The sequence below is a fragment of the Sphaeramia orbicularis genome, chromosome 11 (assembly GCF_902148855.1).
Source record: "Sphaeramia orbicularis chromosome 11, fSphaOr1.1, whole genome shotgun sequence".
NCBI lineage: Eukaryota > Metazoa > Chordata > Actinopteri > Kurtiformes > Apogonidae > Sphaeramia > Sphaeramia orbicularis.
The window spans coordinates 52,162,209-52,180,734 of record NC_043967.1 but is presented as its reverse complement, the minus strand read 5'-3'; the positions used below and the strand labels follow the sequence as shown (position 1 = coordinate 52,180,734).

The 18,526-nt window shown below is 37.2% G+C and overlaps 2 protein-coding genes across 2 annotated transcripts in view; one reads left to right on the top strand and one right to left on the bottom strand.

Moving 5' to 3' along the window:
- LOC115428086 (glutamic acid-rich protein-like) overlaps positions 1–18,526 on the bottom strand; it is a 657,495-nt gene that overhangs the window by 605,983 nt on the left and 32,986 nt on the right. The window lies entirely within an intron of this gene.
- On the top strand, positions 2,881–6,126 carry LOC115428098 (nuclear factor 7, brain-like). Its single transcript, XM_030146931.1, has 2 exons — positions 2,881–3,008; positions 3,494–6,126. The coding sequence occupies exon 2, from the start codon at positions 3,499–3,501 to the stop codon at positions 4,867–4,869; it is 1,371 nt and encodes a 456-aa protein (XP_030002791.1). The 5' UTR covers positions 2,881–3,008; positions 3,494–3,498; the 3' UTR covers positions 4,870–6,126.

Below are 18,526 nucleotides of genomic sequence, written 5' to 3'. Positions count from 1 at the left end.
TCAGTATTTTCTCCAGGTGTCATTTTGGTCTAATTTGTTTTGTTTGGACTTTCTAAGAAATAATCTGATGGTTCCTCTTTAAATTTTTCTTTTGTTAGTCAAATCTCAGGCCAGTCTCTGCATAGTACTCTAGAAAGTTTTACTGTGTTTATTGTGGTTCTATGCCAGGGGGGTCAAAGTCATTTTAGTTCAGGGGCCAGATTCAGCTAAATTTGATCTGAAGTGGGCCGAACCAGTAAAATAATAACATAATAATATATAAATAATGTCAACTCCAAACTTTTCTGTATGTATTAGAGCATAAAAAAGGAAATTTACATTATGAAAAGGTTTACATCTGCAAACTATCCTTTTCAAAAGATATGAATAACATGAACAAACTGAAAAAAATAAGTGTAATTTTAACAATATTATGCCTCAGTTTATCATTTACACATGTACTGTACATTATAACGTACAGAGCACAGTGGATCTATAAGTACACAAAATGTTCAATAAAAGGCAGAATATTGTTAAAATTCTACTTACTTCTCTTAAGACATTTCAGGTTGTTCATATTTGTTCAGGTTATTCACATTTTTTGCAAAATTATACTTTGTTTTAGTGTAAATACATGAAAATATTTACATTTACAAAGAGAAACATTTGAAGTTGTCATTATTTATATGTTATTATAATGGTATTTTACTGGTCCTGCCCATTTGAAATTGAATTGTTCTGAATGTGGAACCTGAACTAGAAGGACTGTTAATTTCTTGGTGTAATTTTTGCATTTCACAAATTCATCCCAAGGGCCAAACTGGACCCTTTGGCGGGCCGGATTTGGCCCCCGGGCTGCATGTTTGACACCTGTGCTCTATGCCATTAAAACCCCTTTTACACAGCACTTCTGTTACGGGAATATTTCGCCTTTATTCTGGAATGACGTCCGTGTAAACAAAATGGTGGGATCATTTGGTCCCACCTTTATCGCAGTGTTGTAATGCCTCTGGAGGAAGTAACAGAGCTGTGATAAAGGTGGAAGCAGGATTCTGGAACGTTATATAAAAGGAACACCTCTCATTCCGCAACCAAAAGTGTGACGTTTTGATGATGTGTTGCGTGTGCGACCCCCTTGCTGGGGGGATTTAAAAATGAGCGCAGGCCGTGTACAGTAAATAAACATATCAACGTGACCAGAAAGATGCCAAACCGGGGAGACATGATGATAATTAAAGTTCATTCATAAACGGAGAGCAGTTAACACTTGACACGATAGCGATTAGCATGCTAATGGTGGCACACTAAATGTACATAATTTATTCATACGAAAGCAGTTAGTGCTCTTACAGTTTCTGTAATGACAACAAATACACCTTATAATCATAGCTCAGAGTTTTTTCTGTTACATGGGTTTAATTTGAACTCAATAAACAGTTTGGTGATAGCACTGTAGTTTGCTAAGCAATTAACATGCTAGTGATTAGCACTCTAAGTGCTATCTAAATGTATATCCTTTATGAATGTGTAAGATGTTACATTACTGATATAATGTGTGTAACTACAACCAATGGACCTTAGAGTGAGAGCTCAGAGAGTTTTAAAAGTATTTGCATGGCTGAAGATCCATAATTAGTTTGTAACAGAGCTGTATCTTGCTAACTTGTGCTAGCAGTGCTGTAGAACTCTATGCTAAACCCCAGCTACAGCCATAACCAGAATAGTTCATGAATATTCCTTTCAGCTGAATACAGACCAACACTAGATTTGCAATTAGGGATAAAATGAAGACTAGTGAGTGTTATTACTGATGATATTTTAACTGTGTTAGTATGTTACATGTTAATAATTCATTAATAAAAGGTGGTGTGTTTTATACTTAACAGTAAAACTCAGTTCATAGTTTATGAAAGATAGCAACTCATTCATGAGTTTAACATGCTGAGGAATAAAGAGACAGGATAATGTAATTAACTAGAAGATCCAAGATTTGATGGCATCAATTTATCTCAATCTGCCAAACACTGAGCCTGAATTTATGTACGAAAACCACTGGGACATCTTTATGAGCTTTTACCACTAAATAATAAAATATTTACAACCTTATAATTAACCTTTTATAGATTCTTATTGTAGTGACAGTGACTTTTCAGTGATACATTATTATTGCTTCTATATTTTGTACTGTGAACTGTGAAAAGGCCAGAACAGATCATTGACAACATCCAGAAAGCTTTAAAATGAAACCATCAGTTATCTGAGGAAAATCATCTAAGCATGTTAAATATGCTCTCTGCTGTCATTTGACATGGATGTGGTTTCAGTGGTGCCTGGCAAGGCCTGTTGTATGTAAGCTTTATAATGTTAGGAAATCCCTGCACATATGGATCTGAGGTTACATCTGGTAACTTTTAACATTATTTGTCCAATTTAGTGGAGGCTGAGGTTGGCATCTAGATGTGTGAGTAATTGTTGGGATGATGGTAGTGAGGTTTCTGAATAATGGTTGCTTTTCTGTTCAGATAATGCCTAAACTTTAACACCTTTCTTCATTTAGTAAAAAACAAACTTTGGAATTTCCTTTGCTGCCAACTATAGTTACAGTTCATTTGACAACAACCAGACTGTCAAGTACCAAACATTCAATCCTGTTGAATGTTTGTCGTACTCTGTAAACTGGTTCATTCTCTTTTGGCTTCTCATTAAAGTAGCTCAGTAATGTGACATAATAATGATCAGTTTTCTCTGACTGCTGACAGTAAATGTAGGCGTGTGTTATTATCTGATTATGATGATGTGACATGTGTCAAATCACTGCTCAGAGAGGATTTTCAACATCCGGTTTCAGCAGAGGAGGTGAGACAAAGCTCCGCCCCTTACTTGGGAAAACGCAGGTGAAACGGTTGTTCTGTTTGTAGCAGAGGTTGACACATATTTGGTCAAACAGATGATCAGATTCCACCTACAGGAGAGAACACTGGAAAAGGCGACACCATCACTTCGACCTGCTGACTCTGAGCACACTGAATGTGAGTTTATAACATCAAGTTGGTATGAAAAGAAAACTGAGTGAACAGAGGAGAGGAAGAGCTGAACTGGGCTGAAATGAAGTCAGACTCGTTCAGTTATTACCTCCACCAAGGAGGTTATTTTTTTGCCGGCGTTGGTTTGTTTGTTTGTTTGTTTGTTTGTTTGTTTGTTTGTCTGTCTGTCTGTCCGTGTGCAAGATAACTCAAAAAGTTCTGGACTGATTTGGATGAAAATTTCAGGAAATGTTGATACCGGCACAAGGAATAAATGATTAAATTTTGGTGGTGACTCGGGGGGGGGGGGGGGGGGGGGGGGGGGGGTTGCCATGACGGAGGTCTGTGCTCTCAGAGTGCTTTTCTAGTTAACTGCTGTATTTTTGTCTGCTGTGATGTGAACACTTGCAATGACTGTAAAGATAAAGTAAAACTGTGTGGAGGAATGGGCCCCGACTGACTGGATTTTCTGTTTTCACTTCCATTCACAGACTAAATGGCTTCCAGATCAGACGACAATTACTGCTGTCCAGTTTGTAAGGACATCTTTAAAGATCCTGTTGTTCTGTCCTGCAGCCACAGGTTCTGTGACATCTGTTTGCAGAACTGGTGGAAAGAGAAAAAAGTAAAGGAGTGTCCAGTTTGTAAGAGAAGAGCTTCAAAAGAACCACCTCCTGATATGGCCTTAAAGAATGTCTGTGAGTTGCTGAGAAATCAGAGAGATTCAGAGTCTGTCTGCAGTCTGCACTCAGAGAAACTCAAACTCTTCTGTCTGGATCATCAGCAGCCAGTTTGTCTCATCTGCAGAGACTCTGAAATACACAACAACCACACATTCAGACCCATCAATGAAGCTGCTCTGGATCTCAAAGAGGAGCTCCTGAAATCCTTAAAACCTTTAAAGCATAAGTTAAAGTCTTTAAATAAAGTGAAAGAGGAGTTTGGTGGAACAGCAGAACACATTGAGGTCCAGGCCCGACACACAGAGAGGCAGATTAAGGAGCAGTTTAAGAGGCTCCACCAGTTTCTCCAAGAGGAAGAGGAGTCCAGGATCAGAGCTCTGAGGGAGGAAGAGGAGCAGAAGAGTCAGAGGATGAAGGAGAAGATGGAGGCTGTGAGCAGAGAGATAGCAGCTCTGTCACAAACAATCCGAGCCACAGAGGACGAGCTGAGAGCTGAACACGTCTCATTCCTGCACAAATACAAGGCTGCAGTGGAAAGAGTGCAGCAGCGCCTCCTGCTGGAGGATCCACAGCTGGGCTCAGGAGCTCTGATAGACCAGGCCAAACATCTGGGCAACCTGAGCTTCAACATCTGGAACAACATGAAGAACATGGTCTCCTACACTCCTCTGGTTCTGGACCCAAACTCTGCAGACACACGACTCATCCTGTCGGACAGTTTGACAGAAGTGAGAAAAGGAGAAGAGCAGGAACTTCCACATAATCCAGAGAGGTTTAAGTACACAGTCCTGAGCTCTGAAGGCTTTAACTCAGGGACTCACAGCTGGGAGGTCGATGTCACAGACAATAAAAACTGGTCATTGGGTGTAGGAACAAAGTCTGTCCAAGAGGATGACCAAATGTCTGAAGTGTGGAGGATCTGGTTTTTTCTTGGTAAATACTTAGCATGGACATCAACAGGTGGATACACTTTTCTGTCAGTTCAGACTGAGTCTCAGAGGATCAGAGTGAACCTGGACTTTGACGAAGGGAAGCTGTCATTCTCTGACCCTGATACAAACACACATATACACACCTTTGCACACAGTTTCAATGGAAAAACACTGATTCCATATATTGACACTTACAATGACACAAACAATGTGAAGGTTTTACCGTTGAAAGTCTGTGTAACAGTGAAATAACTGAGTTAGAAATAATGATTATGACCATGATTTAACTCCTGTTTTACCTCACACCTCCATCAACGATTTTAAATGGTTTATATTTAGTTTTATTAATAATGTTCTAAACAATGAAAACATTTAAATGAAGCTATTGTAACACATAAGAAAACAAGGAGAATAGTGACCTGTTGCCAAAAAATGAGTTATAATTACGGTTCAGTCTCAGACGTCACTGTTCACAGAATTTCCGTTATCTCCATCAGCAGCATTTACCTGTACTATTGCCTTAATCTGACATTTATCAATAAGTTATTACTATTTTACCACCATTACTATGTCTTTATATTCACATTTATTTAAATTTGGCATCAAATTGACTGATTGAATTGTATGAAAGGCACTCTTCTATCATTAGTTGGCAATAGTTGAGTTTCTGTCTGATCTTATCTGAATGATCTGCTGTGATTTCTGCTTTGTGTTGAACTGTGTGTCTCTGACAATAAGTGAACAGTTACAAAATAACAAATAGCTTAATTTCACCGCTATACTGAGAGTAGTTGTCCAGCATGGACACGCTAGTGATTAGCATGCTAGTGGTAGGATGCTAACTAAATGTACATACTTTATTCATATTCAAACTGTTAAAGTGCCATTATAGTTTCTGTAATGACAACAAATGTTCCTTCTAGTCAGAGCTCAGTGGGTTTTTCTCTGTAATATTGTTGTAATTTGAATTCCATTAGCAGTTTGGTGTTAGCACTGTATTTTGCTAACATGCTAGCAGTGCTTTTCAACTAACTGTAAGCTCAACATGGTGCTCTACCTTTGTGAATAATGTAACATGAAAGCAGTGACTATGAAAATACTAAGGTGGTTCAGTTATTTCTTTCAGCTGCATACTGACATACAGACTGGATTTGTGTAGAAAGAGCAAAATGAAAACTGATCTGAGAATGATTCTTAGTAACAATATCTGAACTTGATTTGTATCTTCATTGTTAGCAACTTGTTAATTAATTACATATTTTACACTAAATGGTATAGCATGTTTACTGATAAAAAGATAAGATAAAATAAACTAAATGTCTGGTAAACTCTGAGATTTAGCAGCATCAAACTAAGTCCTACTGAGCTGAAAATGGAAGGAACACCTTTCTAATACTGGGCTCCTCTTTTGCCTTCAGGACTGCTTTAATTCATTATGGCAGGGCTCTCAAACTCATTTTGTTTCAGGGGCCACATTCAGCCCGATTTGATCTCCAGTGGGCCGGACCAGTAAAATAATAACACAATAACCTATAAATAATGACAACTCCAAATTGTTGTCTTTGTTTTAGTGCAAAAAACCCCATTAAATTATGAAAATACTTACTTTTATAAACTATTCAAACAAAAAAGATGTGAATGACCTGAAAAAACTGAAATTTCTTATGAAAAATTAGTGCAGTTTTAACAATATTAGCCTATTCCTCAACTTATCATTTCTACATCTGCATTATGGATCAGATCTACAAAGACACTAAACACTTAGTAACAGGCAGGAAATTGTTTAAATTGTGCTGAATTTTCTTCAGACATTTCAGGTTGTTCATATTTGTTCAGGTTATTCACATTTTATTGATACAGGATAGTTTGTAAATGTAAATATTTTCATAATTTAACGTTATTTTTTGCTCTAAAACAAAGACAAAAATTGGAAGTTGTCATTATCTATAGACGTAATATTTTTTTCACATCAAACTGAGAAGAAAATATGGAGTCATTATTTTTTGTCGGTTATTCTGCTTTTATTTGACTGTAGATCATATTGGTCTGTATGTGGAACCTGAAGTTCAACAGCCTTGACTGTGGAATTTTTGCACTTTGCAAATTCATCCCACGAGCCGGATTGGAACCTTTGGGCCACATGTTTGAGACCCCTGCATTATGGCATAGATTTAAGAAAGTGTTAACATTCCTCAGAGGTTCGGGTCCATACTGACATGATACTATTAGTCCATGACTGTAAATTTGTTACCTCCACATCCACAATATTGATTTTGCATTCCATCACATCCCAAAGGCACTCTGTTGGATTGACATTCGGTGATAATGGTCAAAATGTTATGTCCAGTTGGTGTATATAACTGTATATTTGGACCAAAATGTTTAAAGATTGCAACAGATAATTAAAAAAACATCCAAAAAGCTTTAAGACAATACTTCTTAAATAAACTTACTAGGGAGGAAGTGATACAATATAAGAAAAGTCATGTTAGTTTCACGCTCTTCGCTGTGATTTGACATAAATGTGGCTTTGGTGGTATGGGTCATGGCCTGGTGCTGTGTCTAAGCCTGATAATGGCAGGAAATCCTTACACTGGTGGATCTGAGGTTACATCTGGTACGCTCTAACATTATTTCTCCATCCACTGTCAGCTGGTGCCTAAATGTGTGGGTATTTGTTCGGATGATGGCAGCAAGGTTTGTGAACAATGGTTTTGTTTTTTGTTTTTCCTTCAGATACAATCTGAACTGAAGCTTCTTGGAATGTCTTCCTTACTTACAACTGTTGAATTTATGTAAAAACATTCAGTCTGTCAAGCACACACCATTCAACCAAATTCTTTTTCTGTAAACAACAGTTTCCTAGTGTCACACTCTGTAAACTGGTTTGTTCTGTTTTGGCCTGTTGGAAAAGCAGCTCAGCAGTCTGACATAACTGGGAGGGAGGGTGTGATTGTTCCCTGACAGTCGCTCATGTACAAGTGCATTATGTCTGGCAAAAAAATAGGCTGCAAGTGGTCCAAACCTCATCCTGAGGTCACACAAAAAAGGAGACTGAGAGAAGGAGCTTCTTCTTCTTCTTTTGCTCCTTCTCCTCCTCCTTCATCTTCTCCTCCTCACTTCTTCGTCTCCTTCTTCTTTTTCTTCTACTCCTTCTCCTCCTCCTTCTTCTCCTCATCGCTTCTTCTTCTCCTTCTTCTTCTTCTCCTCCTCGCTTCTTCTTCTCCTTCTTCTTTTTCTCCTCCTCGCTTCTTCTTCTCCTCCTTGCTTCTTCTCCTCGCTTCTTCTCTTTCTTCTTTTTCTTCTACTCCTTCTCCTCCTCACTTCTTCTTCTTCTCCTCCTCTTTCTTCTTCTCTTTGCTTCTTCTTCTCCTTCTCCTCGCTTCTCCTTCTTCCCCTCCTTCATCTTCTTCTTCTCCTCACTTCTTCTTCTTCTCCTCCTCCTTCTCCTCACTGCTTCTTCTCCTTCTCCTCCTTCTTGTCTTTGCTTCTTCTTCTCCTCCTTCTCCTTCTTCTTTTTCTTCTCCTTCTCCTCCTCACTTCTTCTTCTTCTTGTCTTTGCTTCTTCTTCTCCTCCTTCTCCTTCTTCTTCTTCTCCTTCTTCTCCTCGCTTCTTCTCCTTCTCCTCCTTCTTCTTCATCTTCTTCTCTTTCTTCTCCTCCTTCTCTTTGCTTCTCCTCCTTCTCCTTCTCCTTCTCCTCCTCCTTCTCCTCTCTAAATGGACACCCCAGTCTCTGTGATGAAAGTTGCCGTCTGACAAAGGTCCTCCAAGGCACCGTAGAGTTTCTGTTTTACAGTGGTCTCCTCCGTCTGCAGCTCTGAGGGTTTGAACTCACAGACTCGCAGCTGGGAGGCCGATGTCACAGATAAAAATACTGAACACTAGCTGTAAGAACAGAGTCTGTCCAGGAGAAGGTCAGACAGTCTGGAAGATGTGGTCGAACAAAGGTAAATATAGAGCAGTGACAGCACCAGGTGGACTCACTGTGCGCTCAGTTCAGACAGACCTTCAGAAAAAACAAAGAGCGGATCTGAACTTTGATAAAGATCCTGATAAAAAACACACACACTTACTCCTTCACACAAACTTTCACTGGAAAAAACTTATTCCATTGGCTTAAATGCATAATAACCCTATGAGGATTTTACCACTGAAGGTCTGAGTCAGTGCAGCATGAAAGCTGGAAACAGTAGTGATGGGTAAACCTGTAAACCCACAGCGTTACAGTGTTCTTCATACTGACATGTGTTAATGTTCTCCTCCTGTATTAGTTTGTTTTCCAGGTTTGAAACTATGTTAAATATGTATCGAAGAATGGAAACGTACATCTGCAAATGTTTTACCCTTTACAAAGTTAAATGCCAGTATTTTAGAGACCCTCACGAAATATATGTTAAATATATGCTATCAAACAATGTGTGTAGATTTCACCTGAGTTTTCACTGCTTTTCCTAACTTTTTTTTGTTGTTTGTTTAAAGATGTTTTTTGAAGTTCGTTGTTTTTCTGCCGTTGGAACAATCTTTAAGGGAATTGACTAATTAATGATTGTGACTATTTGTATTTGTTGGTTGGTTTAATCATAATGACGGTGTGTGATGTTTTCTCTGCAAATGGAATATTTTTGGATAAAATAAAATGTTTGAGTATGTCAGCTTGGATGCAATGTTTTATGAGCGAAATGATGAACAGATTAAACAGATGTCAATAATTATTCTGTGATATGTGCCATAGTCTACAGACATTCCAGTGATTTATAGACAGATAATAAGCGCTCATGGTTCAGCTCCAAACTGAAATCTGATGCGTAAATGTCAAACATTAATGGAAATAAACATCTCACAGAAAGAGAGAAAACTACAACACAGCTGCTGTTCATTTATTCAGGCAGAAACACAAATATGTGTTTGATTGACATGGAAACATATACAAGTTGCATATTCATTACCTAAAAAGCTGTTGTCTTTAGTAAAATATTATATTATGACAAGGCCTACTTTAACTTTGTAATTTATCTAATGTGAAAAACTTTTAAAAGTTTGTAAGTAACAGGGTCAACAGTTTTTTGGAGTTAATAGTGAAGGTAAACTAACTTTATTACCTCCATAGGGAAATTCAGTCCCTGGATTTTAAAGATAGTACACACAACTAGGATTAGCATTAGCACTTAGCACATTAAGAGTTGAAGGGACCAACTTCAGATGATCATCAGCACCTTAATCAGGAACACCAACCAGAGAATTAACCTAAGATTCATTATTTTGATGGTGGAGGAGCCGGAGAGAACAGGCAAATTCAACACAGTTTAACCCTTGGGCTCAAACTCACAACCTTCTAGGTATGACACAGATGGGCTAACCACTACAACACCACGATGTATTGTAATTTAGTATCAGCTATCTTTAACTTTAAGATAGCTAGAGAAAGTGTGAGATATTTTTGGCCTGTGGAGAAGAATTTTAGCTCTAGATCAGTCTTTTTGATGTTCTTGGTCTATCATAATCTTGGGTGCATCTTACTCCGTCTCTGACAAAGAAACTAGATCACGTCTGTCAATCACATTTTAGTTGGGCCACATACAGCCCAATCTGATCTCAAATGGGCTGGAACAGTAAAATAATAGCATAATTGCCAATAAATAATACATTTCCTTTTTGTTTTAGTCCAAAATAGGAAAATTATAACCTGAACAACCTGAAGTTAACCTGAAAAATAATTGAAATTTTATCAATATTATTCCTCAACTTATCATTTTCACATGTGCATTACAGATCGCAGTGAATCTACAAAGACACAAGACCTTTAGTAATAAGCATAATATTGTTAAAATTTCAGACTTTAAATTTGGAGTTGTCATTATTTTTAGGTTATTCAACTTTTATTTTACTGGTCCGACCCAGTTGAAATCAAATTAGGCTAAAATGAGTTTGACACCCATGACTGTTAATTTTTTTTTTTTTTTTTTTAATTTTGGCACTTCGCAAATTCATCAAACAGGCCAAAATGGAATCTTTGGTGGGTCAGTTTTAGCCCACGGTCCATATGTTTGACACCCCTGCTCCAGATTGTATTTCCAGACTAGTCAAGGCCATGGCTTTAGGCTTCACTTGTTAACATTTTTTCAAACATTTCTCAGGTGTAAAACCTTCTGCTGACTCTTGTCTTTCCACACATTAACTCTCTCCTCTACTTCCTAGGAATGGGCTCCATATCATTATTAAAACCATCCTAGTTTGTAACAGCTGAAAAACTTGTATATCATAATCCTTGTTGTGTATGTAGTCTGGTTTGGGTCTTGATCTGGTCTGGGTTTAGGTGGTCTTGACCAAGGTTATTACTGTTAATGAAAACTAACGAAATGATGAAAACTAGAATTGTAAAAACATTTTCGTTAACTGAAATAAATAAAAACTAGAATTAAAAGAAAAAAACGATAACTAACTGAAACTGTATTGCGTGCTTACAAAACTAACTAGAACAGATAAAAATTATGGATAAAATTCCCTTCGTTTTCGTCTTTGTCAATGTCGGATTGATAGAAAATCAATTTATTTCACTCAAGCAATTTTAGCTGCTGGCACCGTATGATATTTAACGGTCCGTCATTTCTTGTCACTTGACGTTTAGGCGTCTTCTCATCCCCACTCTACCTGGAAACATGGAGATTAAAGTTGGGAGAAAGCAGCAGAGTCCCGTCTGGGATTTATGTGAATTCGATGGCAAAGACGATTAAAGATATAAAGAAACTAAAACTAAACTAAAACTAAGCATTTAGAAAATAACAAAAACTAATAAAACTAGCAAACCTGCTCTAAAACCTAATTAAAACTAACTGAATTTGAGAAAAAAAAGTAAAAACTAAATAAAACTAAACTATAATGAAAAATCCAAAACTATTATAACCTTGGCCTTGACAACAATACTTCTGTTAAGTTAAACCAGTGTTTCTCAAAAAGTGGGGTGGGCCCCCCCGGGGGGGCGCGAAGGCTTGCCAGGGGGGGGCATGGATCATTCCTAGGTGTTTATTTTTTCTTCAGGTTCGAACATGTAGCAGGTGGAACTAATGTTTTAGCGTTGGAGCACCCTGGACTCATTTTAGGGACGTACAACAAACAAATCTGTTGCCATGGTGATCTGTCACTAGACTAGACAAAGAGTTTAGGTTTGGAGAGTGGACAAGGATTGGACTGGAAAAGAAAAATGTGCAGTGTTTCTGTTTTTGCACAGTTTGTACAATTTGCACTTTGATGTTCTCAGATGTGCAACGGAAACGGGCTCATTGCAGCCACTGATGTTGTTAAAATGTTCATCTTTGTTACCAAAATGTGTTTGTTATTCTAAAAAAAAAAAAAAAAAGTACCTTATTGTCATAGTTGTAAGATAATTACACATTTCCTATTTTTATTTTGAAAAATAATGTCTCAGGGAGCAGTCTTGTTGAGTTCATTTGTATTGTTCAATCAAAAATCTACGTTATTTTTAATTTGCACAACAAATTATTCAAGGAAAAGCAAAAAGTATTCTTACGATATTGATGTTTCTTTCAATAAAAGTAATAATTGCACCACAGGTACAATGTTGTTGGGGTTGAGGGGGGCTTGGAGATTTTTCGTGCTCCAAAGGGGGGCCCGACAGAAAAAGACTGAGAACCACTGAGTTAAACTGTGCAGTAAAAACAAGCAAATGTTGACCTGATTCCAGATGAAGCTCATGTCCACTACAGCAGCCACACAAGTAGGCAGAATTACTTTCAATGCAGGAGCTGAAATCAACAGGACACAACTCCAGAATGTGAAAATCCACACCTTTCTTCTGCAGCTCTCTCCTCTTTGTCCAAGTCAAACTACTAAATATAAAAACACATGAGGCTGGAAGAAGAAAGCCAAGTTTCCAAGGTACCGTCAGCCAAAGTCTGGGTCACAGGACAGATTTTCTACAGCCTAAAAACAAGTTCTATTCCTGGTTCTCATCAGACCATTTGAATTACAATATGCTGAAAGATAATCATGTCAAACCGAAACACTATCAGACACTGTGGCTTAAAGGATCTGTTCAGATTCAAAACAACAAAAAGCATCAACTCCCTGAAAACTAAGACTTCCCTCATCATTCAGCCCTTGGTGAGGATGAGCAGCCTCCAGCCCTTGTCAATCGACACAGAGTTCAGACCTGACCTGCCTAAAAACAGACCTGAAAGCAGCAGCACGCCACACCGCCGCGACCGCATCAGCCTTTAATAAACACTGACCCCCGACAGCTGCTGCGTTGACTCCTGTCAGACATCTGCAGCTCCAGCCACGTTTGGTTTGATTCTGTCTATGTTTCTGATAAATATGCATGTCTATAACTGTTTTTCTTTTTATTACTTCACACAAGGGATCAATATTATGGAACAAAAGCAACGTTTTATGAGAACATGGTCTGTTTTTTTTTAAGTTTTTGTATCATGTATGCAGTAAACATGTGAAAAGACATAATGTTGGTGTTTTAAACAGCACTTCGAAAGTGAAGAAGCTGATGGATTTTAGAATTATTTTCTGTATTTAGAGCCCAGACACTGACGATGTGACCAAGAGTTTTTGCCAAATTGTGGTTTATCGCTGCTTTTTTTCCTGAAACTTCTGTTTTTAGTGCTATACATTTCACATACAGTATATCCAGACACACAGGACTGTAAATATCAAATCCAAATGCACAAAAAGCCTCTAGGAACTAAGGAAGTCCAGTTTAGTTTCAATATCCAATTTTTGCTCAGTTTTTTGCCCTTTCCAATTATATTTTAACCCATAAGGACCCAGTGTGAGATTTCTGGCAGTGCCCAAATTAATATTTCTCTACATTCAACCATCCTTAAGTGATTTATCACCATTTATTATAATATTATTTTCTGTATGTTGTGTTTTTTCAATGAAAATCAGGTATTTTCCTACATTTAATTTACTAATCATGTAGATGTTCATAAAAGCTCAGTCAAATCTATCATTAACTGAACATAAACCCAGTGTCTCTGTCCACTGTCGCTGATCTAACTCCATGGGTTTTACTGGTGAATCATTGTTGTAGAAGATGATGGTGTTTCCATGGTAACTACAGCGCTTCTGAACATCCAAATGGGTCATATCTGATGACCATGAAAAGATGACAAACTGCATTTTACATCAATTATTTACATGTTTTGATAGGTTTAGTGGATCAACAGGTATTAAACAGTTTATATCAGTAGATGATTTTGGTAGATGGTGGATGTTTGGGTCTTTATGGGTTAAGACCCCTCCTAGAGAATCTACCTGAGTGAGCTCAGATTTGGTCTTTGTGATGTGAACGCCTGTGAAACTTTGAAAAGTTTTTGCTGAATAATATTTCCATATTGAAACGACAGTTGTTATTGTTTGACCAGAAATGGCTCAATAGGGTGCATCAATCTATCAAATTTGGTACATACATGTCTTTTTTTTTTACCTGTTTTTTATCATTTACATCTGTTATAATGTTGTTATAATTAAATACTTTCTTCATTCTTAACATTCTTAAAATGTTCTGTTCATCACCTCTCTAATTTCGCTTGTAATAAATTCATAGTTGTATTATTTTTCCTGTATTCTTTGTATTTTGTTCCATACTTTTAGAACTCACAGCTGTGTTTTCCATCAGCTGGGATTGTCCAATCAGCGTAGAGCGGCGGTCTGATTCACAGGACCTTTTATATGAGCGCCTTTAAAATGAAATGACGAACAGACCAAGCGACTTATCGACAATGATCAGAGAATCAGAGAGAGACAGGATGACATTTAGCTCAGAGAGACCTGCAACCTGAGATAGGACGCATTAATTACAGCACACAGAGTGGAACACTGACAGTTCGTCATTTAAATGAAGTGAGTTGGGGATGAAGCTTCTATGACTTCATCAAACACATTTGATGTTAACACTAACCTTTTAATAAACACACGTATCAATACATATTCAATATCATTCTCTTGATCCATCTGTTCAAATTATTACTAAAACATTCTGTATGTTAGTGATGGGTTTCTCTGTCAGATCTTCCTCTTTGTTCTCTAATCACTCAAGGTGGCGCTTGACAGTTCTTTGTGTCTTTGTTTCATTTTTTGTTGTTTTATTTCTGTCATAATTCTATAATTACTTTTATATATACACTATACTCCATATTGTGATTCAAGAATTGTAACCTGTTCTGTCAACTCTGACTGTATAAAATGTGCCTGAATACCCACACTTTGTCCAGTCCTCATGTTTTCAGACATATACAGGGTTAAATATGTAACTGACAGCTGTAAATACTGGTCAGATTTCCTCAGATGTGATTCTACTGCTGTACTCTGTCTTCTCTTTTCCATAATGACATGAAATTACGACAGTTCATCTATATTTCTATTTAGCCTTTTGATTTGGACTGAGAACACAGAGCTACAGAAGGACGGTGTGTAATTTGTCATCCTAGTATTTTTTCTGTTGATTTCAGATACTGCAGCTTTAAGGTCTCCAAATCCCCTCAGGGGCGAAGTCAAGGGAAGATTAATATCTGGTCAGAAAAATTTAATTACAATAATCTACACCAAACTTATATGTTTGGGTAGGTAATTACTTACATTTTCAGGAAAATGTATTTTGAAATGAGAAAAAATTTGTGAAAAAAAAATTTGAGGAGCTTTATGAGTGTGAATGTTTAGAAAGTGACAAAGTTTTGCGCCGTCATTCTGGGTTAATTTTATAAACTCTCATAAATAAACTAAATTTATTCCAAATATGTTAATATTTTACTATTATATTCTTTATGTCATATTCTAAACACACAGTGTTTAAAATTAATAAATTCATATAGCTATGCAAAATTCATTTGAATATAATGTAAATATTATTTGTATGTTGTAAAGATTGTAAAAAATGTATATGATATTGATAATTTATATAAAACAATGTTTCACTTGACATTTATTTTTCGTGTCCAACCGTGATGCTGCCATTTGTCAAAACTCTTGCTATTTAGGTCTGATCAAATATTTTTTTCCTCTAACCAATTATTAGGTTGTAAAATAGAGGGTTTAAGGTATACACTGAATACAATTGAGAATGAAAATGTCGTAAGAACTTCACTTTTGAGAACTTTGTAATTCTTGCAAAAAACAGACGTTAATTTGTTGTCCATCCATGACGCAGTAGTTTTTGATATTTTTCAATTAAAAATATTTGAAACTAAATTTTGCCTTTTGAGTATGTTTAAGAATGCATTTAGACCTTTACAATTATGTGTAATATTTGTCTTAAAGTTGTCTGGTTCAAAAATTATGAATCAAAAAGTAGTGGGCTGTCCATCTGTGATGTCCTAAACCTTGCCCTCAGTTCAAAAGTTTCCTACTTTCCGTTAAACTCTATTTACCATGAACCTCTGTGCCGACTTTTGTTTATTTATGTCCTGCTTAATTGCTCGCTCTCAAATCAATATGATTACTTTTGTAGTTTCTTTTTTCTTGTCTGTCTTTCCTTTCTCGTGTGCTGATACTGCTTCTGACACAGCCCTGCACCACCACCTGGTGTTTGTCACTGGAATAATAATAATGTTACTTTAACTCCAGTCATATGAAACCCTTCAAACATCCCCTTAGTTCAGATACAATAGTTATGACATTTCTTCACCATAGAAAGAGAAATATAACATCATAGACCAGCCACTCACCTGCTGGTGTTTCACCAAACCTTTCATTTATTCTGGTATAAACATAAACATGTTGTATATGTGCATGTCTTTAAGCTGTTGTAGACTGTTTGGAGGAGTTTGAAATAGACAGACCTCCTATTAGACTACTTTTTTTGCCTTTATGATGTCAGATTTTAAGTGACTATTGGCTGTCTGTGGGTTAATAGACCATTATATTTTTCCGTCTGAACTTTTGGGACATATCTTCATGGGCAGTAAATGTGACAAAGGAATATACATCTCAGAGAAAATCATTTGGACGTTATTCTTTTTTCTTTTTGCATCTTTTATGTGGTTTTCATCTTGCCATGTGATGGTACATGTTCTCTAAACATAGACAAAACCAGTGAAGACTGTTTTAATGGTTGTGTTTTCTGTTGATGTTCATGAAACTCTGTGATCTGAAGACAAAAGTGTTTTCAGTTAAAATCAAATGTTTTACTAACCTGTCTGAGTCTCAGAGTGTCTAGCCAACATCCATCTGGTGACAGCTAACAGGATTGGACCCTTAATCTGGACCAGGATCAGGAGGAACCAGCGCCACTCACATTACAGAGGAACATGAGGAAATGTAGCCCAATCGGAAAGGCTGATGTCATCAACTTCAACTCCTGCCCCTGTGAAGAATGAAGATGATGTAGACAAAACTCAGGCCTCACAGCTTCATCACAGACAAACTGAAGCGGGTGAAGTGGACTGTGGAGGATTAGAACCAGTCAGCAGCTTCCATCCACATGAACATTTACAAACACAGACTGAAGACTCTTCAGAACATGGCAAATGCTGACAGTCACTTTTGGAAGAAGGCTGTGATTGATTGATTGATTGATTGATTGATTGATTGTAGAATACAGTTCTTAAAACCATGCATTACATATGAGAAACACATTCATAAGTGAAGTAGGCCTATTACAAGAGGAAAACACACATTTTCAATTTTTAAGTAGGACATATCTTAAGAGGGGGGATGTTCTGCAACAGACCAAATTTATGTCATTTTATGGTTTAAAAAAATATATTAAAAAATTGGCAGGTAAAGATTTTCTAGTTTATTCCGTACCCTGGATATTGGTGATGTCTTGACTCTAAAAAACGAATAATGTGTTCCCTCCTCTTTTATGTGAATCAACATATGAAATCAAAGTGGCTGCTGACATCTGTAATGTTTCAAACAAACTGAACAGCTGGGTGGTTGCTTTCCTCTGCAACTTAACGTGTGATGCTATAGTCATGTCCTCGTAACAAACCTCTTCCACGAATTCAACAAACAAATGGTCTATCTCTGGTGTGGATCCTCATGTGTCTCATCAGCTGGGACTCAAAATTCTCTGTTTACCCACACTCAGACCAGGTGCATCTATATGTCCTTTTCTGTGATCCTCAACAGTCCAGACCTTCAGTGTTTCTTTAGCATACATATTGTGCCACAAATAGAGCGATGAAATTGTTACTCTCCTCTGTGAAGACTCAAGTGTACATTCAAATTCCAATGCAGATTGAATCTTTTCCCACGGCCCGAACAACTGTACGGTTTCTCTCTGTACGAGTCCCTTACCTGTTGATTCACACAGCATTTTGAACCAAATATTTAACTGCATTCAGACCAAATGATTTTGTATCAATATTACCTCTAAAGTAAACCATTTCCTGAGAGTTTAACACAACATATTGCTGTCTGGTGTCATTGTTTTTTGATTCTTCATTTTCAGAAGAGTAATCAGTCTTTTCAGTATCTGGTTGTAAAAGTTCATCTTGTTACCGACTGGTTCTGGTTTTTGTCATTATCACCTTTTATTTACTGCTCTATTGTTCTGCTTGATGGATTTTCTGCTGTACTATTTTCCATAATATGCTTTATACTTTCCCGTTGTTGGTGTCTTTTAGTGTTCCCTACCAGATATCTCTTTTGCGCAAATTTTCTACCACAAGTTGAGTAGTGGAAAGGTTTCTCTCCGGTATGAATTCACATTCTAAAGTTGACTGAATCCTTTTCCACGGTGCGAACAGTTGAATGGTTTCTCTCCTGTGCGCGTCATGAAGTGTGTTTTGAAATCACTCTTTGAAAGACAGTTTAGATGACAGTACAATGTTTTCTTACCAGTTTTACATGTAGGATCAGTTTTAGAGTCTGACATCATCCTTGCTTGGAGTCCAATCTTCAGCATCATCCTGACTCTTCAGTCTGTTCATCAGT

What these genes read in the sequence shown, in the direction of transcription:
- LOC115428098 (XM_030146931.1), top strand. Translation starts at nt 3,499, where the DNA reads ATGGCTTCCAGATCAGACGACAATTACTGCTGTCCAGTTTGTAAGGAC.